Source organism: Cricetulus griseus (assembly GCF_003668045.3).
Source record: "Cricetulus griseus strain 17A/GY chromosome 1 unlocalized genomic scaffold, alternate assembly CriGri-PICRH-1.0 chr1_0, whole genome shotgun sequence".
Lineage (NCBI taxonomy): Eukaryota > Metazoa > Chordata > Mammalia > Rodentia > Cricetidae > Cricetulus > Cricetulus griseus.
This window is the reverse complement of record NW_023276806.1, coordinates 173,006,470-173,032,309: the sequence shown is the minus strand read 5'-3', so window position 1 is coordinate 173,032,309 and position 25,840 is coordinate 173,006,470. Positions and strand designations below refer to the sequence as shown.

The window sequence follows — 25,840 nt, the reverse complement described above, 5'->3', positions numbered from 1 at the left end:
TGGTGCCTGCCACACTGACAAAAAATAAGCTGCTCTGCCCACTAGACTAGAAAGAAGAATCTTCACAGAAGCCTTATGTAATCACACATGTGGTGACTGCCACACTGACCTAATAATAATGCTGCTCTACCCACAGAAGCCTTAGGCAATTACAGAATTTAGCAGTGGGCAGCAGACAGGTCTTAGGCTGGCCATGGCTTTAGAACTGCCTCACAGAGATCAGAGACTTAATTTGCAGTCTTAAACAGCAGAGTGACAGAAGTAAGGCACCTAGCAGCACTCAACAGCTGTAATGGTCCTGCTACCATCTGCTCAGAGATTATCAGACATTCAAAGAGGATAGAAAGCATGATCGTGGTGTCTGTACTATAACTTCAGCACTAGGGAGGCAGAGACAAGAGGGAAAACACGACCTGTAATGAAGAAAAGAGATAAGCCACAGATGTTAGAATTAATAGAAAAGGAAGCCAAGACCATAGCTTTTTCCTCATCTTCCAAAGTATAAAAAAGATGAAAATTACATCTTTAGAAACAAAAGCTGCAGTGTCTGAGATGAAAAGTGCAATAGACAGAATCAGATGTTGCAGAGGAAAAGGCCTGAGAAGAGTCGCTGTAGGGTTGTTTCTTGCTATGTGTCTAGAAGACTACTTTGTTACTCCAGGTAGCTGATGAAAACTTTAATGGCTGGAGTTCCATTTGGACTAGCTCAAAAAATACTTTTCTGCTGTAATGACTTCTTGTTAAAATATCTTTGGTTGCACCTTGATTGAGAGAAAGTTAAAATACTTCTGATAGAATTAAAGTATTTATATTTTGGAATAGAATTTATGTGTTGTTAGGGTTTGTGTAGAAATATGTTAAAAATTATGAAAGTTTAGAATAATGATTTGCACATTGCTTCATAGGTGCGAGACTTATTTCCTAGCCAACTGGTAAATTTTGTGAGGGACCTGAGTTGTCACTTACATCTCTGAAGCTCCCTAACATACTTCACATGGTACATCTGCCAGTGTGTGGTTCGTGACACTTCTATGAAAGCAACATCTTCTACCTCAGTGTTCTGCACTTTAGTCTGCTGTCTGAGGTATGAGTGTTACCTTGGTGCAAATGTAAACAGCTTGTCTCAGTCTGTTAGCTTATGCAGATTTAATCAGGTATGTTCTGAGGTAACTATAAGAACTCGAAAATGATGTATTTAGGGAGGTCTCAGTAGGAGACTACAGAGTAAATGGCAGAGTTAAACCAATGTAAAAAACTGTTCTTCCCATTTATTGGGAGGCATACTACCTCAGAATAGGGTGGTCACTCTCCCATTTCTTAGCCACAGGAAGATTGTCTCCATTTTTAGGCAAAGAGACATACAAGGATAATGTTTTGGACTCCCGGGTTCCAGTGTATTGCAAGACTTTCCTCTGAAGCGTCTGTAAACGGTACAAGCTAGAACAGCGTCTGCACAGTTCAGGCCAGAGGACCCAGATCTTTCAGAGAAGTGCCTGTTGACAAGACAGGGTGATCACAACCTAGAGGCAGTTTGTAGCTGTCTTGACTTTGATTTGAGAAGAGTCGCTGTAGGGTTGTTTCTTGCTATGTGTCTAGAAGACTACTTTGTTACTCCAGGTAGCTGATGAAAACTTTAATGTTTTCATTTTGAGTGTGGAGGCTAGCTGAAATCACTCGTCTGTGCCCTGATCTTGTCCTGTCCTGCTGCAGAAGGGAATGGGGATGTCATCAGTGTCTCACTCCATAAGACAAACACACTTATTGAGGCAAGATGAGGGTTGTACATTAACGATAAGGTCCAGGAGAGGGTTCCTATTGTCGATGCTTTATTATCGATTCTAAGCAATGTTCAACAGAAAAAGTTAAGGATTGCATCTTTCCTCCATGTTTGTTTGAGTCACTAGAAAAAGAAAATCTGTATTGTAGAAGAACCATCAGTGCGAGGTCTCTGCATACCAATCACAGCAGCACAGGCACTCATTCTTGAGCATTCCTGGCTTTATCAGATACAGTGGTGTGGTTAGCGTGGTTGAATATTGTTCTTCGCCACTAAACTGAGCTTGGTGCAACTTTGTGTTTCAGGACTCATGAATCAAGCCAGCAGAAGTGAAAGGTGGATAAATGCTGTTGCCCCCAAAGGCACTGTAAGTTTTAAACATCAGAGCTGGTTTCAGTCTCTGAAACTGCAGGACTAAGAATGACTTCAGCTGTATTTATTAATTTTAGTGTGGACTAACAGACATGTGAGTATAAAACAGACAACTGTATTCATATAAATGTCAAAAACAACAGCATTGGCAGGGAATACTGGGGAATACAGGGGGACTTTTGCAAAACGTGTACTTAGCTGTAGAATTCGTTTTCAATTGCTGTGTTCCAAATTACAGAACCCCCAAAGTATGTTCTAAGACCTCCGATGATTGCCTGAAACCACAGACAGTGTCAACCGCTATACACCGTGGTTTTTCATAAACACATGTGCCAGCTGAATGCCTTTTCTGCTCAACTAAGCAGTGATGTGCTCCCGTCAAAACACTTACCACTGTAGTTCCGATAGCAAAATAATGGCTTTCTTTTCCCTCCTTTACAATGCCATGCAAGTGCATCCACCCTGACTGTAGGGCCTAGAAGCCTCAGCATATCATTTTGTTTTGTTTAACTAAGTTGAGAACTTTTACCTTTTTCCTTGAAGCCCTTTGTGGCTTCGCTTTATCAGGCCCAATTGCAAATCTCACTATAATGGTACTTTAGAGCCGTTCCTAAAGTAAGGGCTTCTTGAACTCTGGCCCTATGACACTACGGTGATGGTGGGATGGCCAGGGTGGCTACCTAGTGACTAGCAGGTAGTATACACAGATGGCACGCACATGCATGGCAAAGGAATGACTGGCACCCTGAAGGAAACAGCAGATTTCCTCATGCTACTTCAGGTGACACATAATTTAAAGCATACACATTACTTATTTCTGAAAGTTATCAACTATGAGTTACTGAAGAAATAAAAGACAAATCCTTGGATGAGGGCAAGAGAATGGTTCTACCACAGATTTAATGACTTCAGATCACTGTTTTAACAGCTTATAATTGGGCCGGGCGTTGGTGGCGCACACCTTTAATCCCAGCACTTGGGAGGCAGAGGCAGATGGATCTCTGTGAGTTTGAGGCCAGCCTGGTCTCCAGAGCGAGTGCCAGGATAGGCTCCAGAAACCCTGTCTCGAAAAACCAAAACAACAACAAAAAAACCCCAGTTTATAATTGGTAATGTTGGCCTTGTGCTCGGTGTCACATAGCTGAAGTAAAGATGGTGGCCAGGCTGGGAATATTATCTGGGGACTGCGGCGAGAGGTCTCCCAAGTTCCCTCACATTATAGGAAACAAATCAAATTTCTTGTGCCTGTATGACATCGTTTTCTTGCTGGGTTCCACAATCACTCACTCCTTCTAATGACATGTCATCTCCATCCCCTTGTGGGCCCTCTGTCTTCAAGCAAAACACGCAGAGTCCTTCTTGTGCTCTGAATGTCTGACATTCTTGTAACCTGGAGAAATCTCTGCTTGGTTTGCCAAGATATTTAACATGATTATGGGACTATTATATGGTTTCCACAGCTCCCACCCAAGAGATGACTATGGAAAGTCATTGTTGGAATCACCTTGGGATTGTTGGCATTGTAGCACCCACGGAACACATTTTCTTGTTAGTACCTCCTATGGCATGTCTTTAAGTTATGAATAAAATACCATGTAGGTGAACCAGGTGCTTCTGATTTGACTGTGTCTTGTGTAGGTTATGATGTGCCTCACTATGGGATGTATAAAGATACAAATATACTTTTATAAGCCATGTTTTATAGACTGACTTCGTGGATTCAAAACTATACTATACTGAACAGATCCATTTGTTGGATTATATATTTTGATTTGGACAAATCAGTGATTAAACACAGATTTTAAATAAACGTTTCTAATTACAAGTCTCCTTTTATTAATGCCCCATTTCTTTACCTTCTTTCTAATATCTTATTTGTGAAACAAAATCAGCCTTGTTGGTCTGTGGCTGTCCCCTTAGAATTCACTCTTAATGAAATCAAAATTTATAGGAAAAGGAAATGTCTCACATGCTGGGATATTTTGTGTGGTGATTGTGTGTTCAGCTGTGAAGCAAAGGAAATAGTGAGGCAGTAAGGCAATTTTTATAATATTTTTTCACTCTGAGGCAATTAGAAAAACATTTCATGACTAAAAATAAAGTTGATAAAAGTAGTCAACAACAGCCCAAAAGGTCATGAATTAGAATTCAGCTAAGAATGCTTAAAGTTAGTTATTAGTGGAATTGTACATAATGTCTTCCTTGCATAGCTCGCTTTTCTGATTCCTACCCCTTCTATTTCTGTAGCTCTGAAGTTTACCTCCTCGGGATGAATGAACAGGCCTCTCATTCTTGGTTTTGAAAAGACATTAAGAGTTTGGTCATAGACTTTAATGACCCCCCCCCCCATGGAAGGCCTCACCCTCCCTGGGGAGTGGATGAGGGATGAGTTGGGGGACTGGTGGGGTATGGGAGGATGGGAGGCAGAGGGAACTGGGATTGATGTGTAAAATATGACTGTTTCTAAATTAAATAAAAATATATCTAAAAAAAAAGATTAAAGGAAAGAGTCTGGTCATAAAGCCACCTCCTGCGTCTCGGCAGTATAGCAGGCATGTTTTTCCTTGGCCTGTTCTTCCCCGTGCAGACATCTCTCTTAGAAGCCAGCTGCCTCTTTTATGTCTCCTAGCCATGCACATGAAACACTCAGGTCAGACTTCTGAAGCCAGCTCTCACGAAGCTGCTACAGGCCTCCAAATTTAGTTCCCAGTCTCACTCATACCGTGGTCATTTGGCTCAGATCTTCAGACTCGCTATGTAACAGGTTCCCTTGCTCTGACTCCCATGGGCCTTTCTACCACTGATTTCAAAAGCATTCAAAAAGAGGGAGGGAAGTTATTTAAAAGCATTTAACTGATAAAGAATACCCAAAAGTAATACAGTGTAAGGCCTTTTAAAACTTTATTATCCTTTAATTTTTTTTACCTTCATTCCAATTTTGTAAGTAAGCTGGCTAACCTCATTTAATAGTAAGTAACTGAGGAGCTAGGGAAAAGGCTGAGCTAATGTCACTGACACAGCTTGTGTGTACCTGTCAAAAAAGACCTCCCTCCTGTTCTGGCAACAGCAGATCCTATAATGGTAACGATAATGGATGGAATATGGTAAAAACCCATGATAGAAGCATGTTAAATTCGTTTTTAAATATTAATTAAAGGTCATTTCTTTGTAGAAACCAACTGGAAGGTGCTTTGTGTTGTCTTCTTGGCATTTCATAGTTAAAATTCCTGTGTAGCCCAGCCATGATAAGAAGAAATGAGGTGTCACAGGAGCTCTCTTTCTGGTCACATTGCTCTTGTTTCTCTTTCATTTGCTTCTTTTGAGTGTTGAATCTAGGGCTGACTTTTCGCTTTCCTTTATTGTCAAATGAATGTCAGGAAATTACAAAAAAGCTTCTTTGCCTTTGAAGATGTGAGTCCCTGTCATTTATAAACAATCCTTTACTGATCCCCAGAGTCATCACCTTGGCTCCAGAGTTGGCTAGTTTTGTGGCTGTGACCACTTTCTTTTCCTGTCTGGAGGGCAATACCTACTTGAAAAAAAAAATGTGTGCCTTTCCCATCTGTTCCCTACATTGTAACATTAGATCTGATCATCTTGTCCACAGTTAGTTTGTTTGAAGCTGGAGAGATGGCCTAGTGGTTATTCCTTTACTGGCTTGAAGACACAGGTTTGGTTCCCAGCACCTACATAACACTCACAGTCAACTATATCACCAGTTTCAGGCCTTTGTGGACTCCTACACACACAGACTCACATTAAGTAAATAGATGTTTAAAAATAACTTTATCGGGTTGCCTTGGAGTCTCATTAGATAAAGGTGATGTTTGCTTTTGAAGTAAGAAGCAGAGGCATGCTGCTTTTTTTGTTGTTATTGGGACAGCAACTTAACATCGCGTGAAGAAACATTATCAGTTCCAGAAGTTTTGTTTTCCCTATTTGAGGTTGGAGTCTGAACTTTCCTCGTCACTGCTGAATGTGTCTTTGACTAACAGTTCTGTCTTTTTTCTGAGTTGCATTCTATGATGAGTCTCTGCAAGACGATTGCCATCAGAGTCATAGCCAAACCATCTTGGAGGGTTGCGAGAGCTGTATTCCTGATGTTGGACCACAGAGGACATTTTGTGAGCTGCTGCCCTGTAACAACAGTGCTGAGCGTTAGTGAACTGCAGAAGGAATCCCTCCAGTTTTCAAATTTGACCGAGTTTGGAATTCAAAACTTACTATCACTAGTCACATTCAATGAAGAGCTTTGCTTCCTGTTAGAGAAAGTTGGGAAATTTGCAAATATCAGGCACCCCAGGCAAAAGTATCTGTAGTCCAGCCAGTTAGGGCTTACCAAGCTGTATGTTCTAATAAATGCCCAGGAGCAGGAACACTGAAGTCATTTACAGTACTTTTGAGTAAGCGCTCAGCCTGATGCAGCTCCAGTTTATTTGATGAAGGAACAACCTGACCCACCCTCCCTGTGAAGACTAATGTGTCAGAATGAACCTCATCGCCAGAGTTCACAGACCCCTGTGGATGTATGACGAACTCTAGGAACTTTCTAAAAGCCTGTGTAGTTTTGTCTCCAGTATATATTTTTCTTGTGACTCAATGATTAAATGATTAAAAATATTGTTAGAATTACTTAGGAAGAAATAAGGAAGCAAAGAACATACATATGCACGTGCATACATGAAGACATACACACATTTCCTCTCAATGAACAGAGATGCAAAAATTCTCAACATAATACTTATAGTCAAATCCCTCAACACATTAAAAAGTCCACATACTATGATCAAGGTGGTGTCATGGCAGCGATGTAGCGACGGCATAACACATGCAAACCAGTAAATGTAATCCAGGGCATAAAGACATTCAGAAATCACACGATTATTTTAGTAAATGTAATACAGGGCATATAGAGACTCAGAAATCACATGATTATTTTAGTAGGTGAATAAATGGCCTTTGACAGCAATAAATATCCATTTATGATAAAAACTCAAAACCAAAAAGCACTAAGGACAGAAGGAGCATACCTCAACATAATAAGGACTATATATGACAACCTATAACAAACACACTAATTGGGGGACACATTTCCTCTAAAAGCAGAAGTAAGACAATAGTGTCCACCCCTTCACTCTTATTATTATGTTTATATTCTTAGCCAAAACAATAAGGCAAGAAAAAGAGATGAAAGGAATACAAAGACAAAAGGAGAATCAAATTATCTGTAGACAATATGACCATGCACTAAAAGACACTAGTGACTCTTCTCAAAAACTCTTAAATCTAAAACACTTCCAGTAAAATATCCAGTTACCAAAAATCAACATCCAAAGCCCAGGAGTGTGTATATATATATATATATATATATAAATATATATATATATATATATATAATTAGAGAATGATCTCATTCATGATAACTAAAAATAAAAAATCCAAACCACACATGCACATGTGTGCAGGTATGTGCACACACACACAGCCTAGGAATAAACTTCACTAGGTAGGTAAGATGAAAACTAGTTTTCATTTATAATGAAAACTAAGTATTCTACAGTGAAAACTAAAATAATGAAGAAAAACGCCCAAGGCTGCTGGCATTGACTCGAGACAAGGACACTATATTCCAAGACAGCGGTGTCCTTGACTTTCAGGGAAAGGTTATGCATGTTTAGGTAGCAAAGGACTTGAAAGTTGACCAACTTATATGTTACCTGTGGTTTCTGAAAGCACTGGTTTTAAAGAATTGTGACTAGTTGATATGAAGCTAAGTACTCATTGCTCAGTTTGGGAAGGTGTAACATGTGGGCTGTTAATACGGTTCTTCATTCAGCTACAAGCTAGAGTAAATTTAGTGGTCCTTGAATTTTTAAAAGTTTTAGACTGTAAAAGTTATGAGTGCATTGTGCAATATATTAGCTATCCATCTTGTCACATGACAAGAGGGTCTGTAAAAATTATGGTATTAAAAACTTAATAGTAGGGGACTAAGAAAAATCCTGAGAAGGAAGTTGCTGCTGACCCAGTACAGAGAAGTGGGCTGGGTTTGGTCACTGCTGTGGCAGGCAGTGTCACAGGAAAAGAGCGATAGTAAGCCAAGTGTTTATCCACAGCATAGGAAGTGCACGGTGGAATATGCATTTCTCTTTGCTGTTTTTTTTTTTTTTTTTTTGGCTTCCAGTACCACTTACCCCAGCTGTTTCACCCTTCCACCCACAAGCAGCTTCAGTGAAAGAACTAATTAGTATGTCTGTGGTCTCAGTAGTGAGCAGTGAGGCTTCAGAAGGAGGCCCGCTTCCCCTGCTCACAGGCTCTTCCAGTCTGGGGTGAGTGGGCTGCTTTTCTCAGGGAGGTAGACTGAGTGGACCACAGTTCAGTGGCAGAGCTAGAGCTAGGTGACAAGGGGCAGAATTTGGTTGCCTACTTGACCATAGGGAGGAAGGTGCTGAAAGTGAAAGGCCTCTATGAAAGGAATCTAAAACTATGAAGTTAATTTTAGAAGGGCATCCCAGGTTCAACTCAGAATGTTGGTTTGGTTTCAATTAGTGAAAATACAAATGGTTACAGGTTACGAATGGCATAGCCACATGCCGTGCTATCCTGGCATTTCCAAGGCCTTCATATCTAACTGCCTACTTACACAGAGATGGACTTGCAGAATTGCATCTTGAGGATCCGGAGTTGTTTGCAGCCAACTCGAAGGTCCTGAAGGATCTGGTCTGTAAGTAGGATACAGCCAGAGATATCCAAAATGTGCAGATAATGGCACTTTGCAGATAATGTCTCCAACCCTCCATCAGTAATCTGCACACGCAGCCAAAGTAAGTAACAGTTATTGAGCAACTCTGTCTCACAGGGGAGCAGTATTTTAATTTAGGGTGCTGTACTTACATATGGTAGATTAGGTAACTCATACATCAAGCACCTATTTCTTAACATTCTGAAGCCTGGGAAATCCAAGAACAAGATGGCTACACATATGGTGAGGTACAGATTTGCAGATGTCTGCCTCGTATCATGCTGTTAGTGGCATAGAGAACTCCAGCCTCTGCTGCTTCTTATACGGACATGATCCCATAATTGCAGCATCCCTTTCATGACATCTTCTTACCCTGTCAGGCTTTCTTTCACCAAGTTTATCCCATGATAAGCCAAGTCTGTGGTTTAATTACTTTCAAATAAGATGGAAGAGGAAAATACCTGCCTCAAGTGACACCAGAGGATTCGTGATTTCATTGTTCTTTTTCACTTAAGCATCCTCTGGTCTGGATGAGAAACAGTCACCTTTTCTTTAGTAATTAATACATATTGTGTCATTGTGAGGAACTCAGGAAATGCTACAGCAATGGGGCTGTCCATGCTTGAAGTCCTCTGTAAAGCTTTACCAATTTGGAAAAGTATGCCTAATAACATCACATTGCAAAGCTACTAACATACATGCCCCAAAGACCATCTCCATACAGCATAGGGTTTCCATGAGAAGGAGCCGAACATCTCCGATAGGTCATATAAGAATAAGTGGCCCAGTTCAGGAAGGATAGCAGTAGGCTTGAGACAAGAGGGAGATAGGTAGAAGCCACAGACAGGGCAAGTCCCGCTCAGACCAATCTTGGCCAATGTTCCACCATTCTGCAAGTCTGTCCAGATCTCCTGCAGAGGTAATTCAGCCCCGTTGCTAGTTTATTTCACTGACTTGACTTTTGATTTATGGATGAACTGAAACTTGCTGCAGAGTAAATAGATTACTCTCCCCAAAGGAATTTTCCAACTGGATTTAATTTCCTACTTTATATATGAACTTTAAAAAAAAACATACACTATGAGGCTTAGCTCATTGTTTTTAACATAAAGTTAAGAGAATTATGCAGAAAAATCCTTTGGTTTGAAATGCATACTTTTTAAGTATTGGGGCAGGGGAATAGATGTTGTCATTGTCTAGGCATTCCCTGTTTCTGGAACATGCTTGGAAACAAGGCTCAGAATTGTAACTTGTTCTCACGAAAATCCCTTAGACTCCCTTGCCACGCTGTGTGAGTCTCCATGGACCTGGTATCATTGAAAACAGAAACCATCAGTTTTATAGGATCAGTGATGGGATGGTCCAGGCAGGTGAGCTTTAGAGTTGAAGGGTTTGACCTGGAGTCCCGAAAAGGAGCCCTCATCTGTAGTTTGGAAGTTCCATGTGTCTAATATGGAGGTTATGCCTGGGGGGGAGGTTATGACTCAAGGGCTGGAAACTGGGGGTGGAGATGAGTTGGCTAGTATTCCCAACTCTCAGATACAAGTTCCTGGCCTTGTCTCACTAGAGAGATTGTTATTTCCAACCCATCTCCCTTAGAGTCTCTGGAAAACTCTTGGTGTCTTTAAATTTATTTCCTATTTTGGAAGAAGCATAAGCACGTTACCTTAAAAATTAGTGATGGAGAAACAATTACAAATATGTTACCTTAAAACATAACTACTTTTGAACATTCTACAGCATATCTTAAGTTCTGAGAAATTTGAAAAAGGTTTCAACATGCTCAATAACACTACCACCAACCATCTGCTTGAGCTATTGGTTCTTGGGATGCGTTGCTGGCCTAGAAGCAGCCCATGGAAGGGCAATACCATGTCCAATCAAAGACCTCCCTCTCAACTGAGGACTCATCTGCAAGCAGCTCTGAGAGGAGCCAGCATGTGGCTGGCTCCATGGACAACCCTGTAGAGCCTCTAGTAGGAGACCCCCAACTGACACCAGCCCAAATTGCTGGCCCATTAAATGATGAGCAAATAAAATGGGAGCCATCTGAGCTGGAGAGATGTATGGGGGTGGAGGGTGTGTACCACTCTTGCAAAGGACCTGAGTTTGGTTCCCAGCACCCATACCAGGCTGCTAATAACTGCCTGTAACTCTAGCTCTAGTGGGAATCCACTAGACTTGACCTCTGTGGGCACTGTACTCAAGTGCACATGCTGACACACTGACACATACATGCACATAATCCAAACTAAAATCTTTTTTAAAGTTTAAAAAGCTGTGAGTTGTTTAAGCTTTCGATTATGGGAAGGGTGATTGCTTGCATAGTAACAGATTATATACATTATCCAACATCATATGTCAGGCATCCCATGCTGATATATGGTTTTAAAAAAAATCCATTGATCATTTTTGTGACCATTCTAAAACCTCTAACTGACTTTGTGACCATGTTGAAATCTCTAAACTGAAAGAATTTCCAAGATTCCACTTCCTAAAGGTTCCATAACTTTCTGAAACAGTGCTACCAACTAGGGACAAAGTGTTCAAATGCACAATCCTGCAGGGGGCATCCCACATTCAACCCAAGCTTCTCTGCTGTACTCACATGCCTAGCGGCCTCCCAGTTGGTGTTGCATTCATCCAGGTCCCTTCTTTTTCTCATGGTTAGCTCTAAAAGCATACATAACAAGACTATTGGAGTACAGCATCTTGAGCTGAGGGACTGGTTGGACATCCTGAGTTATACTCCAGACCTGCTGCAAACACGATGCCTCTCAGTGATTTAGCATGTCATTTTGCCCCTTGGGTATAAAACTTGTGGTCGAAGCTCAGTTGCTGCTCTCTGGAGTCCCCTGGCTACAGTGTGAGGGAAATGTCTGGTGGAGACTCTCCACTATGGCAGCTCTCCTGGACTTGGTGGAGGACTGACCTTGTTTGTCCTTTCCTATCTATCTGCAAATCATACTTCATTACCCCTTACCTACTTGAGATTTTTTTCCCTCAAAGATGAATTGTGTAAATATTTCATTGTTGTCATTGATTTCTCTCTTTTCCCCTTATTCTCCCTTTGTAATTACTAGCTCCTACCTCAAGCCACTGTCATGATCATCAAAGGTGACAACAGAATCTTATTGCTAAGAACACGGCTAAGGCGTTTACATTGAGCCCATGGCAACCAACTTGATTCCTGGTCTCAGGCATTTTCTTTCCTTGACTGGTATCTCAGTGCTACAGAGATGAGGGCCCAGCACTACTGACTGACCTGGAGGCTGCTGGAAAAAGCTAGCCTTCCCAGAGACAGGTAAAACAGATATCAAAATTCACCTGTGGCCACTCAAAAGCCATGCAAGTAGAATAAATTAGGCAAAGTGAAGCAAGTAAGGACCATTCAGATTGGCCCAAATAAGTATTCCTCCCTTTTCTGAATCAAGGCACATATGTGACTTAACTAGCACTACCTGGAGCAGAGAGCCAGACCCAATTTCTTCTGTGGATCTTCTCCACTTCCCTTTCTTCCCATGAGTTAAGTATGGACTGATGCATTTCATGCTCATGCATTCATGTCAGATCTCTAGGTGCAAAGGACCTGGTTTAGAGAGAGATTCTCTTTCTTTAAAAAAGGAATCCTCCTCTCTTTCTGTGCTCTTTAGAGCCTTTTCTTCATGCAGGGCTACTTCTCTTCCTTTGTTAGTAGAGCCACTGGAAAGCCTCCCTTAGTCAGAATAGTTCACAGTGAGCTGAGCTCATGGTCACCATGCAGAATCAGGTGGCCACTGTAGCTACTGTGCAAACTTCTTGACATGGCTCACTTCCAGAACCAGGTGACATGGACCAGAAAAACATCCACTTTCTCTTGTATCTTGTAGCTGGGCATGGTGGTGCACACCTGTAATCTTAGCACTAGGAAGACTGAGGCAGGAGAATTGTGTCTAGTTCAGGGACAGCCTGGTCTTACTGGTAAGTTCCAGGCTAGCCTGGGCTACTTACCCTTCTTTAAAAAAAAAAGTTTTCCTACAAACTTTCTGGCTTTAGTTTGACCTGGCTTTGCCCTCCCCCTCTGTATCTGATACATTAGTGTGGAAGATTCAGGAGGTTCCCGAATCACCTGGAGTTCAACAGGAGAGCAGCTGAATCCATAGCCCAGCAGGGGTGCGCACACAGCTCCTGAGCCCAGGGTGACACTGTTCCAGTAAAAACCAGTGGGCATGCATAGCAGAAGAAGCTTTTAACAGCTTGTGATTCCCAAGCATTTTTAAGATTTCTGTTCTCTTCCTTCTGCCTATTTTATCAACTCCAGGTTCTCCCTGATAATGTGTTTGGATTTTTAATCTTCTGTTTATAGACTCCCTTGTTGATCGGGTAATCCTTGGCTGGCCATTTGTGGTTAGCAGTGGAGGGCTAGCCTCTGAGTGGAGGGTGATCTAAGAGGGTGTGTGAGAGTTTCCAATCTTTCCCCGCGGCTGGCAGGAGACCTCTATCTCCTGCCTGAGGCACATTCTGGATGCAGAGTAAGAAGGAAAAGTGCCAGTTGTCTGCTCTCTGTGTTCAGGAGCCCCATTTTCCCTTTCCCTTTTGTCCCCAAACTCACAGTTAAATGTGGCATTTCCCTGCCCAGAAACCCTCCTCTGCTTTACTATCTCTAGACAATGGCGATTTTGCTCTCCAGGGGACATTTGGCAGTATCCAGAGAGATTCTTGGTTTTCAAGATGGAAATACAGGGGGCCAGATCCTAGGGGCCCAGTGCCTAGAGTAGGGCAAGGGTGTTAGCTATCCCGTGGTGACAGCATAACTCACCCTTCTGGCAAAGAACTGTCTTGTTTGGGGCTTCAGGACTGCCAGGGTTGAGAAAACTGGACTGAGAATATGAATGTCTGTGCTTCTGGTTTGGGTGGGGAGATACACCCAGAGGTGTGAGCACAGGAGACCTGGGCCTCTGCTCCTCTAGAATGCCTAACTAGGACTTTACCTTAGTGCCCTCACAACACAGTCCCTTCAGAAGTCTGTGGGGCTGCCGAGCTGAAAGCCCATTGTATGGGCCAAATGTACCCAACCTTCTCTGCCCTGGCATGGGGCTCAGAGCTGTCCCTGATCACCTAAATTTATTCATCTATTTTCAAGTTTCCACAATTTTGTTGCTTGTTTCCTTTCCTGCTTTTCTTTTCCAAATGGGCCCTCACGGTTCAGCAGCAATTGTGATTAGGGTTTCAAGGGAAATTATATGTGTATATTTGATCTGCCATATTAACCCAGACTCAGGTTTCTATAAGACAAAAGAGAGTAGGTTATATTGTACTTTGAAAGTAGTAGTCCATCTTTTAAAGTAAACAAAACACCAACCTTCTGTCACCATTTTTGACCTTTTTGTACACAGAAAAAAACCTGAAAAAAATAAGTATTAAGTACCAGCGATTTGTGTTTTCTGATGGTCTGGCTGTTTCACTTCCCCCACAGCACTTGTAGAGTCAGAGTTTATAATGATCATGGTTTCCTGAGTAAGTGTCAGGAAAGTTGTCAGACACTCAAATTAAGACTGAAGATGACTCCATGCCCTTTTGTTGGAACATAGGGACATATCTAACTACCCAGCTGGGCATGTCTAGAGACTTAACTCTTTACTTCACATGCTGTTTGCTGTTTACTAAGGCCCAAACTCAGTGAAGCTATGTGTTAACAGACAGTATTCATTTTTTAGTCCAGGAGACATGCAAACTGTTTCTGTCTAGTAGAAACTCTAACCCAAGGTTTGGCTCCATTGCTCTGTAGGATATTAACCAATATATCTAACCTGAGACCCATAATCCTACATTTTTTCTTCAGTTCCTACTCAGTTTTTTCTAATGCTGTGTGCCATGAGTTTATGATTTTGCTGATTCTCTCATTAATGAATTAAATGAATCTCTGGCATGTAATTAATTATGTTTGCATGAGGATAATGTTTTGGACATTTTAAAATTCTACTTTGGAACAAATAAAATGTTGGAGCTATTTCCAATTTGGAGATGGGAAAAAGCTCCCAGCGGTTCCACCAGCCACGGCAGAGACAAATGCAGTTCTAGGTCAAGTCCAACCCCTGACTTCACTGGCTTCACTGTCAGCGAGGCCCTTTGACTTGTCTAAGCTCCACCTGCCATGCATACCTTGGGACATCCTGCGATGTTGAGAGATGTAATTTGAGTGCAGAAAATGGCTACTGCTTTTATAATGTCATCTGACAGCTGGGAACAGTGGGAGACATCCAAGTGTTCCAAGTTCATCGAGCTTCTACAGAATGCCTGGAAGAGATTCCAAGGTCGAAGGTTTGTTTTTGTTCTATCTGAAACCACTTCACCTACAGCAATTTATTTAGTATACATTTGGGCCCCTTAAATATAGATTTCTGTCATGAACAAAGCAAAAAACATTACATCCAAAATCAGTATAGCAAAAGATACATGTCAAATTAACAGTTTATAAATACTCAAGTTCCTGCTACCAAATGCAGTTTTTTGATGCTGATGAAATGCAATTGGCGTATCAGTGATTAATAGGGTTCTATTCATCCAAATGAGTGGAGGTGAGGGGTGTGGAAACGAGAGTACTTAGCACATCCATCAGGGTGACCATGGAAAGAGCACAACCTTTTTACTTCCTTCCTGCTGTGTACAACCTATGAGCATTAATGAACGCTTTAGTCTTTTTGCAGCCTCCTCTTCTAAGCCGGGCAGATAATTCCTAGAATGCAGCATTATTCTGAAATGCCAGCGTGGTCATCTGAAACAGAGATGTTCACTGCTTCCCTATCGCCATAGCAAGGCAGTGGAACCAACTGAGATGGTCATCGGTGGGAAATGGATAGTGAAAGCATGGTGCACGGGCACTGTGGGATTTTGTTGAGACATGAAAAAAAACAAAACTGACATCACAAAATTTTCAGGGAAATGGATGAAGCTTCGAGGTATTATATTGAGCAAGATGACCCAGACTTAAAAAGACAAGATCCACATGTCTCATCTGTGGATCCCAGCTCACGATGTCTGCCTGTATTTCAATAAGTAGGGGTGGCATGAAGCAGAAGAGGGGCTATGGGGTGGGGTAGGGGGTAGAATGATACAAAGAGAGGGAGGGGACAGGGAAGAGAATAAAAAAAAAAAAAACAGATCTTGCTTAAAAGTTCCACACTGAAACCTAACACTGTCTATGCTAAATTACTAATTTAGAAAGACTTGATGACTCTGTAGATATTATATAAGAACAAAGTGAGGAGCTGGAAAGATGGCTTAGTGGAAGACCGGAGGCTGGTTCCAAGTATGCAGGCCAAGCAGTTCACAGCCTTATCAACTCCATCCAGCTCCAGCAGATCTTTTGGCCTCTGTGGGCACACACACACACACACACACACACACACACACACACACACACACACACACACACACACACACACAGAGGGGGGAAAATAAAATAAAAGAATAAAATCTTTAAAATAAAAATATTTAATGAACAAAATGATCCACAAAAATAAAACTTGTGACTGTAAAAATATAATAATAAATCAAGACAAGAAGAAATCAGATTCAATGACAATTCAAACCAATACAAGAAAAGTCCCTCTTTACCACCGTAACCATGGAAACTGTCAGTCATTCCCAGGGTTTTGCATCACTGCAAAGAGGCTCAGGTACTTAGAGTACTAAATCAGAGTCCTCTGTACACAACACTTTTTTTTAATTTATAAATTTTTATTTAAATTAGAATCAATCTTATTTTACATACCAATCCCAGTTCCCTCTAACTCCCATCCTTCCAAGTCCCCCACCAACCCCCATCCCATCCCCTATCCACTCCCCAGAGAGGGTGAGGCCTCCCTTGGGGGATCACCAAGTTTGTCACATCATATGGAGCAGGGCCTAGGCCCTCCCCTGTGTATCTAGACTGAGAGAGTATTCCTCCATGGGGGAATGGGCTCCCAAAGTCCATTAGTACACTGATGATAAATACTATCTACTATCAGAGGCCCCATAGACTGCCCAGGCCTCCTAACTGACACCCGCATTCAGGGTGACTGGTTCTGTCTTATGCAGGTTGCCCAGCTATCAGTCTGGGGTCCATGAGCTCCCTCTTGTTCAGGTTAGCTGTTTCTGTGGGTTTCACCAGCCTGGGTTTGACCACTTTGCTCATCACTCTACAACTGGATTCCAGAGTTCAGTTCAGTGTTTAGCTGTGAATTTCTGCTTCTGCTTCCATCAGCTACTGGATGAAGGCCATATGATAGCATTTAAGGTAGTCATCAATCTCATTATTGGGGAAGGGCATTTAAGGTAAACTCACCACTATTGATTAGATTCTTAGTTGGGGTCATACTTGTGGATTCCTCAGGATTTTCCTAGTGCCAGATTTCTCTTTAAACCTATAATGGCTCCCTCTATTATGGTATCTCTTATCTTGCTCTCCTCTTATCTTCCCCTGACTTAATCTTCCTGTTCCCCACGTCTCCTACCGCTCCTCTTCTCACCTTCTTTTTCTCCTCCCTCCCTCCCTACTGCCCCCACCCCCTGCCGTGCTCCCAATGTTCGGGAGCTCTTGTCCCTTTCCCTTTCTCCAGGAAACCATGTGTGTCTCTCTTAGAGTCCTCCTTGTTTCCTAGCTTCTCTGAGGTGTGGATTGTAGACTGGTAATCCTTTGTTCTATGTATAATATCCATATATGAGTGAGTACATACCATGTTTGTCTTTTGGGGACTGGGTTACCTCACTCAGGATGGTTTCATCTAGTTCCATTCATTTGTCTGTTCCATCCAATTTCAAGATTCCATTGTTCGTTTTGTTTTTTTTTTTTTTTTCATTTGAGTCATACTCCATTGTGTAGTTATCCTCGACTATGGATCAAGTTAATCTTGTCTGGGTGTTTCCAATTTTAGTGCGTGTGTAGCTAAAGTAAGTACTAAACTTAATGAGGCACTTACTATGTGCCACACAGTAGCAATTCCTCTATAGTACCTCTCAGAAGAAAAAAAAATGGCAGAAGCAGAGGGAGAGAGGCACACTCTATTAGAGTCAGCCTAGTGTCCATGAGCTGACCTGACACTCAAGACCTGAAAGCAAAACTGGCATGTAGCCCAATGGGCATCTACTTTCACAGAAACAAGAGCTGTCACTAGGAGGCCAGTAGAGTTCTCAAATCTAATACTCAAAGCCAAATTATTGGTAAAGTGTTGTGTACAATGAGTCTGCCGCCATCGCAGTCTTAGACCCACCTGCACCCACCTGGAAAGGTGAGTGTGGGACTTTCTCTAGTCCACCTCCCCTCACCCTCCTTTCAGTCTCCTGAACTGGGGGCTGCACATGTACATAGTGCTGTGCCTGCAGGCCAAACCATCCAGAGTCTTCTACCATTGCAGTCTTGGACCCTCCTGCACCCATCATGAGATGAGAGAGACCTGGGGGCAGATGCAAACCATCCAGCGACTGCAGCCATCAGAGTCTTGGACCTGTCTACACCTACTGGGAGAGGGTCTTGGACCCATACCCACCAGGAGAGGGAGAGACCCCACCTGCACCCACTGGAAGAAGGAATGGGAAGAAGACAGTATGAGAATACACTCAACAATGGAAAGACTAATATGACACCACCAGAGTCTAGGGACTCCACACCAGCAAGACCTGAACATCCCAATGCAGATGAAGCAAAAGAGAATGACCTTAAAAACAACTTTATGAAGATGATAGAGACCCTCAAAAAGGAAATGAGAAAATCCCTTAAAGAAATGGAAGAAAAAACAAACAAAAATTGCAAGAAATGTAGGAAAAGACAAACCAAAAAATGCGAGAATAGACAAATGTCTTAAAGAAAGCAAGGAAAGCCAAGAAAAAAACAACCAAACTGGTGAAGAAAACAAACCAGTTCAAGACTTGACAGCAGAAATAGAGACAATAAAGAAAACACAGACTGAGGGGATGCTGGAAATAGAAAAGCTGGGTAAACAATCAGTAAGTACAGATGCAAGCATAGCAACAGAATATAAGAGATGCAAGAGAGACTATCAGGTGTTGAAGATACACTAGAGGTAATAGAATCATCAACCAAAGAAAATCTTAAGTTCAACAAATCCCTAACACAAAATATCCAGGAAATATGGGACACTGTGAAAAAGCCAAACCTAAGAATGGTTGGTATAGAAGGAGGTGAAGTAACCCAGCACAAAGGTGCAGAAAACATATTCAACAAAATCATAGAAGAAAACTTTCCCAACCTAAAGAAAGACATGCCAATGAAAGCACAAGAAGATTACAGAACACCAAATAGACTGGACCACAAAAAAGGCCCCTCACCACATAATTAAAACACCAAACATACAGAATAAAGAAAGAATATTAAGAGCAGCAAAGGAAAAAAGGCCAAGTAACATATAAAGGCAGACATATCAAAATTACACCTGACTTCTCAATGGAAATTCTGAAAGTCAGAAGGTCCTGGATAGATGTTCTGCAAGCACTAAGAGACCACGAACACCAGCCCAGACTATATACCTAGCAAAGTTTCAATCACTATAGATGGAGAATACAAAACCAGATTTAAACAATACATATCCACAAATCCAGCCCTACAGAAAGTACTGGAAGGAAAACTCCAACCCAAGTAAGATATCTACACTCACAAAAACATAGGTAATAGATAATCCCACTTTACCAAAAGCCAAAAGAAAAAAGGGAGGAAATCCACACACAATACCACCACCCCAACAAATCCAAAACAAAAAAGAATCAACAGTCAATGGCCATTAATATCCCTCAATATCAATGGTTTTAACTCTTTATAAAAAGACACAGGCTAACAGAATGGCTACGAAGACAGAATCCATCCTGCTGCTGCATACAAGAAACACACCTCAACTTCAAAGACAGAAGGTACCTCAGAGTTAAGGGTTGGGAAAAGATTTTCCAATCAAGTGGACATAAGAAACAAACTGATGTAGTTATCCTAATATCCAACAAATTAGACTTCAAACTAAAATTAATCAAAAGATATAAAGGTCATTTCATACTCATCACAGGGAAAATCCATCAAGATGAAGTCTCAATTCTCAACATCTATGCACCAAATCCAAACACACCCACATTCGCTAAAGAAACACTACTAAAACTCAAATCACACATAAAACCCCTCACACTTATAGTGGGAGACTTCAATATCCCACTCTCAGCACTGGACAGGAACACCAGACAGATATTTAACAAAGAAACAAAGGAACTAACAAGTTATGACCCAGTTGAGTTTAACAGACATCTATAGAACATTCCTTTCAAACAGAAAAGAATATACCTTCTTTTCAGCACCACATGGAACCTTCTCTGAAATCGACCACGTACTTGACAACAAAGCAAACCTCAACAGATACAAATAGAGGAAAAATGGAATAATCCCCTGTATCTTATCTGATCACCATGGTTTAAAGTTAGAGTTCAACAACAACACAAATTGCAGAAACCCTACAAACTCATGGAAATTGAATAATGCTCAATTGCATCACTCCTGGGTAAAGGAACAAATAAGAAAGAAATTAAAGTCTTCCTAGAATTCAGTGAAAATGAAGGCATAACATACCCAAACCTATAGAACACTCTGAAAGCAGTGCTAAGAGGAAAGCTCATAGCACTAAGTGCCCACATGAAGAAACTGGAGAATAGTCACACTAGAGAATTAAGAGCACACATGAAAGCTCTAGAACAAAAAAAAAGCAAACTCACCATGGAGGAGTAGATTCCAGGAAATAATCAAATTGAGGGCTGAAATCAATAAAGTAGAAACTAGGAAAACACTACAAAGACTCAATGAAACAAAGAGTTGGTTCTTCGAGAAAATCAACAAGACAGACAAACCTTTATCCAAACTAACCAAAAAGCAGAGAGAGAGACAGAACATGCAAATTAGCAAAATCAGAAATGAAAAGGGGGTCATAACAACGGACACTGAGAAAATCCAGAGAAAATCCAGAGAATCATCAGGTCATACTTTGAAAACCTGTACTCCACAAAATTGGAAAATTTAAAGGAAATGGACAATTTTCTGGATAAATACCACTTAGCGGCATGTGTGTGCCTTATCTCAGTTGGTCTGCCTGAGACCCCTGAGTGGGAACCCTAGTCCCCCACTCGGCCCCATTTGCACTTTGATAAGATAAAAGAAACCATCATGAACCAGGAAAAACTGGCCACACTGCAGGCATAAGTGCGCATTGGTGGGAAAGGAACTGCTGGCAGAAAGAAGAAGGTGGTTCACAGAACAGCCACAGCAGATGGAGAAAAAAAAAAAAACAAAAAAAAACAAAAAAACTGCAGTTCTCCTTAAAGAAGTTAGGAGTGAACATGTTTACAAACCAAGGAACAGTGATCCATTTTAACAACCCTAAAGTTCAGGTGTCTCTGGCAGTGAATACTTTCACCATTACAGGCCACGCTGAGAAAAAGCAGCTGACAGAAATGCTTCCCAGCATCCTAAGACAGCTTGGGGCAGACAATCTGACTAGTTTAAGGAGACCGGCTGAAGCTTTGCCCAAACAATCTGTGGGTGGAAAAGCATCACTTGCTGCTGGAGAGGATGATGATGAAGTCCCAGATCTGGTGGAGAATTTTGATGAGGCTTCTAAGAATGAGGCAAACTGAATTGAGGCAATTTCCGAAGAAGGTGACACTTGCAGAAGTCACAGGAGCTGCTATTTTATATCATGACTGCTTTTTAAAATTCTTTTGTTTATGGATCTGATAAAATCTAGATCTCTAATATTTTTAAGCCCAAGCCCCCTGGACACTGCAGCTCTTTTCAGTTTTTGTTTAAACACAATTCATTCTTTGCAGCAAATTAAGCTGAAGAAGCATGGGAATAAAGTTTGGAAAGGGATTAATAAAATTCTTTCCCCCCCAAAAAAAAAACCACTTACCAAAATTAAATCAAGAACAGATAAGCAATTTAAATAGACCTATAGCCCCTAGTGAATTAGAAGCAGTCATCAAAAGTCTCCCCCCCCCAAAAAAAAAACCCAGGGCCAGATGATTTCAGTGCAAAATTCTACCAGAAATTCAAAGAACAGCTAATACCAATTCTCCTCAAAGTGTTCCATACAATAGAAGCAGAAGAGTCATGCCAAACTTTTTACAAGGCTACAATTATCTTGGTACCCAAACCACACAAAGACACAACTAAGAAAGAGAACTACAGACCAATCTCCCTAATGAACAATGATGCAAAAATACTCAATAAAATACTGGCAAATCAAATCCAAGAACACATCAGAAAAATCATCCACCATAATCAAATAGGCTTCATCCCAGAGATGCAGGGATGGTTCAAAGTTAGGAAAATCCATCAGTGTAATCCACCATATAAACAAACTGAAAAAGAAAAACCGCATGATCATCTCACTAGATGCTGAAAAAGCATTTGACAAAATCCAGCATCCCTTCATGATAAAGATCTTGGAGAGAACAGGAATAACAGGAACATATCTAAATATGATAAAAGCAATATATAGCAAACCAACAGCCAACATCAAACTAAATGGAGAGAAACTCAAAGTGATTCCTCTAAAATCAGGAACAAGACAAGGCTGTCCACTCTCTCCATATCTCTTCAATATTGTACTTGAAGTCCTAGATAGAGCAATAAGACAACAAAAGGAGATCAAGGGGATACAAATTGGAAAGGAAAAAATCAAACTTTCACTGTTTGCAGATGATATGATAGTCTACATAAGTGACCCAAAAAATTCTACCAGGGAACGCCTTACAGCAAAGTGACAGGATACAAGATTAACTCAAAAAAATCTGTAGCCTATTATATACAGATGACACATTGGTGGAGAAAGAAATCAGAGAAACATCACCCTTTACAATAGCCACAAACAATAAAATACCTCAGGATAACACTAACCAAAAAAGTGAAAGACCTGGACTGTGTAGGGGAAGCTGTAGCCACACTTACTTAGGGGCTGGCTACAGGTGTGCCTGACCATGCTTTGAGGGCGTGGTCAGGGTGACGTAGAGTGAGACTTTCAGGGGACTGCGTTTTCTCTTTTGGTTTCACTTTTGTACTTGCGGTACAGACTGCTGCCACGCTGGCTGGCTAGGTTGCTCTGTAAGTAAGGCTTTTCCCTATTAAATACCCTTGTATTTCTACCTGACTCCATATTGGTAATTTCGTATAGTTAATGGTAACACCATTGTGTTGTTTGTTTTTGTTGCTGTGATAAAACATTGGCCTAAACCACCCAAAGGAGGAAAGGGTTATTTCAAATCTTACACCTTCCAAATCACAGTCCATCCCTAGAGCAATGCTGATGACTGCCTCCCTCTCCACAGCTTCCTTGGCCAGGACCACCTACCCAGGGTAGTACTGCCTTCCCACATCATCCAATCTGATGCAGACATTTTCTCAACTGAGGTTCCCTCTCCTGAAATGACCCATACTCTTGAGAACCTGTCAAAAACCTAAGCAGCACAGTCATATACACTTGAAAATTACAAGTAGATTTGAAAAGTTCTTACCACAAAATAAGTATATGGGAGGATGAAGTAGCCACGTCACAGTGTATACATACATCCATGTACTCCTTTAAATCCATTGAAAAAGACTAAAGGTTAGCTGCTGGTATTATTTGTGTGACACCACTGTTCACAAATGTATGCTTACAGAGAGAAGGCAGTCTTGGCAATTACCCTTTTCTGACCGCAGCAGCCAACAGTGATGACAGAGCTCATGCAGAACTTGAATTTTCCATGGGGCTCAGCACTTTCTGTGCCTGACTCACCCTGGGTTGTGACTAACTTTACACGGAAATCTATCATGTCTAGAACCAACTGATGACAGGAATTGGAAGGGGTCACTGTTCAGGGATACAAAGGTTGTTGTCACTGGAGACAAACAAGCTCAGGGGTGTACCTAGGTGGTACAGAGGAAATCCAACTTGACTGGAATCCAGGGCCTTGTCTCTCAGAATGCAGCAAGCCTCTTGGTGTCCTTTGTGGAAGGGTGCTAGTTTTTATGGTCTTTCACAGCATCCCATTTACAACAGTACAATCTCAGTAAATACTGGGATGTGGACTGGTCCTATGTAAGTGTCTTCCAGAAAATTAAGTCTGTTCTACTAATACAAGAATTTTAATTTTACAAGGTATGGGGTAATATTGTTTCCTCTTAGAGAATGGGCAGAGAGCAAGAACAACAGACAAATCATAGCAGTTTTTGAACTGCTAATGGGATGATCCAATGCTAACGGTGCTGGTTGTACAAGCCTAATGGCCAGTGTCCAACAGCCAGGACCACAGTGAACGGAGAGACCAGATTCCTGAATGTCAACCTCTGACCATATACATGCTGTGGCACACCAGGCATACACAGACAGTAATAATAATAATAATAATAATAATAATAATAATAATAATAATAATACAAAATTAAAACTGTGAAAGCTGGCTTGCTTTACAGGGAGATGCAAGACACCTCTTCAGCCCCAACTGCCAATGTCTTTGGACTGTGAGTCAGTTCCCTGTCGTGATTTATGAAAAATCTACTAGTATTTGAAGCTGAAATATTTGAAGATTTTTAAATTCAATAACTTTAAAAGTGATTTTAAAATCTCTGATACAGTCACAGCTGCAACCCCAGACATGGGAATCCTGAGACAAAAAAAAAAAAAAGAAAAGAAAAGAAAAGGTTGGTGCAGGGTTTATGCTAAACCGATGGTTACTCTTTGAGCTGAAGTCCATAATTTATCTTTTCTTTAGAGCCATGTAAGTCACCCTGAACCCCTAAGTCTGTATGTGTCTCAATGCAATCACTCATGAAGTCCCCTCTTCTCCTTCACAGACGACTGCCAAGTGCTCTGCAGGCTCCAAAGCTGCCTCAGTCACTTACATGCCAATCCCTTTTTCTTAGAAAATGCTACTCTACACTTCTTCCAGGCCAGTCTCCTACATTGACAATGGAAAGAGAATAAAATGTTACCAAGTCTGACTCCATTCCAGTTTATCATCCAGTCTTGCTGTGTGTTAGTTAACACATTTACAGAACACGTCCATGTCACTCCATGTCTTCTGCACTGAGTCACAGAGTGGAGGCAAATAACTACATTCCTAAACTGGCTATGTAGCTGGGACCAAGTTGCACTCATATTTGTTATTGTTACGATGGTGCTTTTTTTTGCCCAGATCCTGGCTTAATCCATCACAACAGGTGGCAACTCTTTGTCCAAAAACTCCTCTCTTTGTTGTCCACTCTCAGGACACTGTTTTGTTGACAGTGTGCCTCATTAGGGCCCCATTAGGGGTCCTACAAAGTTGGAGTTTTTGTTTTGTTTTCTTTTTCTCTCTGTTGATAATTCTGGAAAAAACGCTGTGCTCTCAAGAACTAACTTCTTTAATAAAGCAAGTTGGGCTGGCTCAAGGCTAAAAATATGATTTCCACAATTATAAGTGATACACTAAATATAAAACTTCAGTTTCCTGGGCCTCATAAGGTCGTGAGATGTGTAGGTACATTTTCTCAAAGATGGCCTCCTTCCTGCCAGGCATCAGAGCAGGTGTGTAGTAAAGTGGTGAATAGCTGATACAAAATCTGTAAGGTTAGGATAACTTTTAATAGATAAACGCCAGCCAACAGCAAGCCAGGGCTTGCCACAGCAGCAAGATGGGAGATCTCCCATGTGCCTTGTCTGTCCCTTTAAAACTTCTCCCAAATCACCCTGACATCATCACCTTGACCACAACCTGACGGGCATGGTCGGGCACACTGTAGCCAGACCTTAGGAGGAGTGGTTACAGTGTCTCCCTACAGGGTAGCTCTGGCCTGGTCATGGGCTCTGCAGAGCCTGGAGCCCTGCCCTGCCCTGCTGAGAATGGTTCTGCTTTCCCACTCCACTGGGAAACCAGGCCTATGTAAGTAAGGCTGATGAGCCTCTGAAGAGATGCCTGCTTTTCAA

The 25,840-nt window shown here is 41.5% G+C and overlaps 2 protein-coding genes and 1 pseudogene across 6 annotated transcripts in view; 2 read left to right on the top strand and 1 right to left on the bottom strand.

The window, feature by feature from the left end:
* Window positions 1–4,608, top strand: part of Fam185a (family with sequence similarity 185 member A) — a 41,015-nt gene extending 36,407 nt beyond the window's left edge. The window contains exons 8-9 of one of the 5 annotated variants that reach the window (XR_004772011.1): window positions 2,083–3,697; window positions 4,397–4,490. Coding sequence is in view for 3 of the 5 variants with exons in the window: in XM_035451617.1 (XP_035307508.1) it covers window positions 2,083–2,195 (113 nt within the window). In the remaining 2 variants the exon portion in view is untranslated. Of the gene's footprint in view, window positions 1–905; window positions 1,085–2,082; window positions 3,975–4,396 lie in introns of those variants that run through there. The other 4 variants (XR_004772012.1, XM_035451618.1, XM_035451617.1 and 1 more) reach the window with 4 other exon arrangements.
* Fbxl13 (F-box and leucine rich repeat protein 13) overlaps window positions 3,019–25,840 on the bottom strand; it is a 198,368-nt gene continuing 175,546 nt past the window's right edge. The window contains exons 19-21 of the mRNA XM_027393433.2: window positions 15,033–15,167; window positions 8,793–8,956; window positions 3,019–6,286 (exon numbers count right to left, since the gene is read on the bottom strand). Coding sequence (XP_027249234.1) covers window positions 6,085–6,286; window positions 8,793–8,956; window positions 15,033–15,167 — 501 coding nt within the window. The 3' untranslated portion in view covers window positions 3,019–6,084. The remainder of the gene's footprint in view (window positions 6,287–8,792; window positions 8,957–15,032; window positions 15,168–25,840) is intronic.
* Window positions 21,049–21,630, top strand: LOC103162761 (annotated as a pseudogene).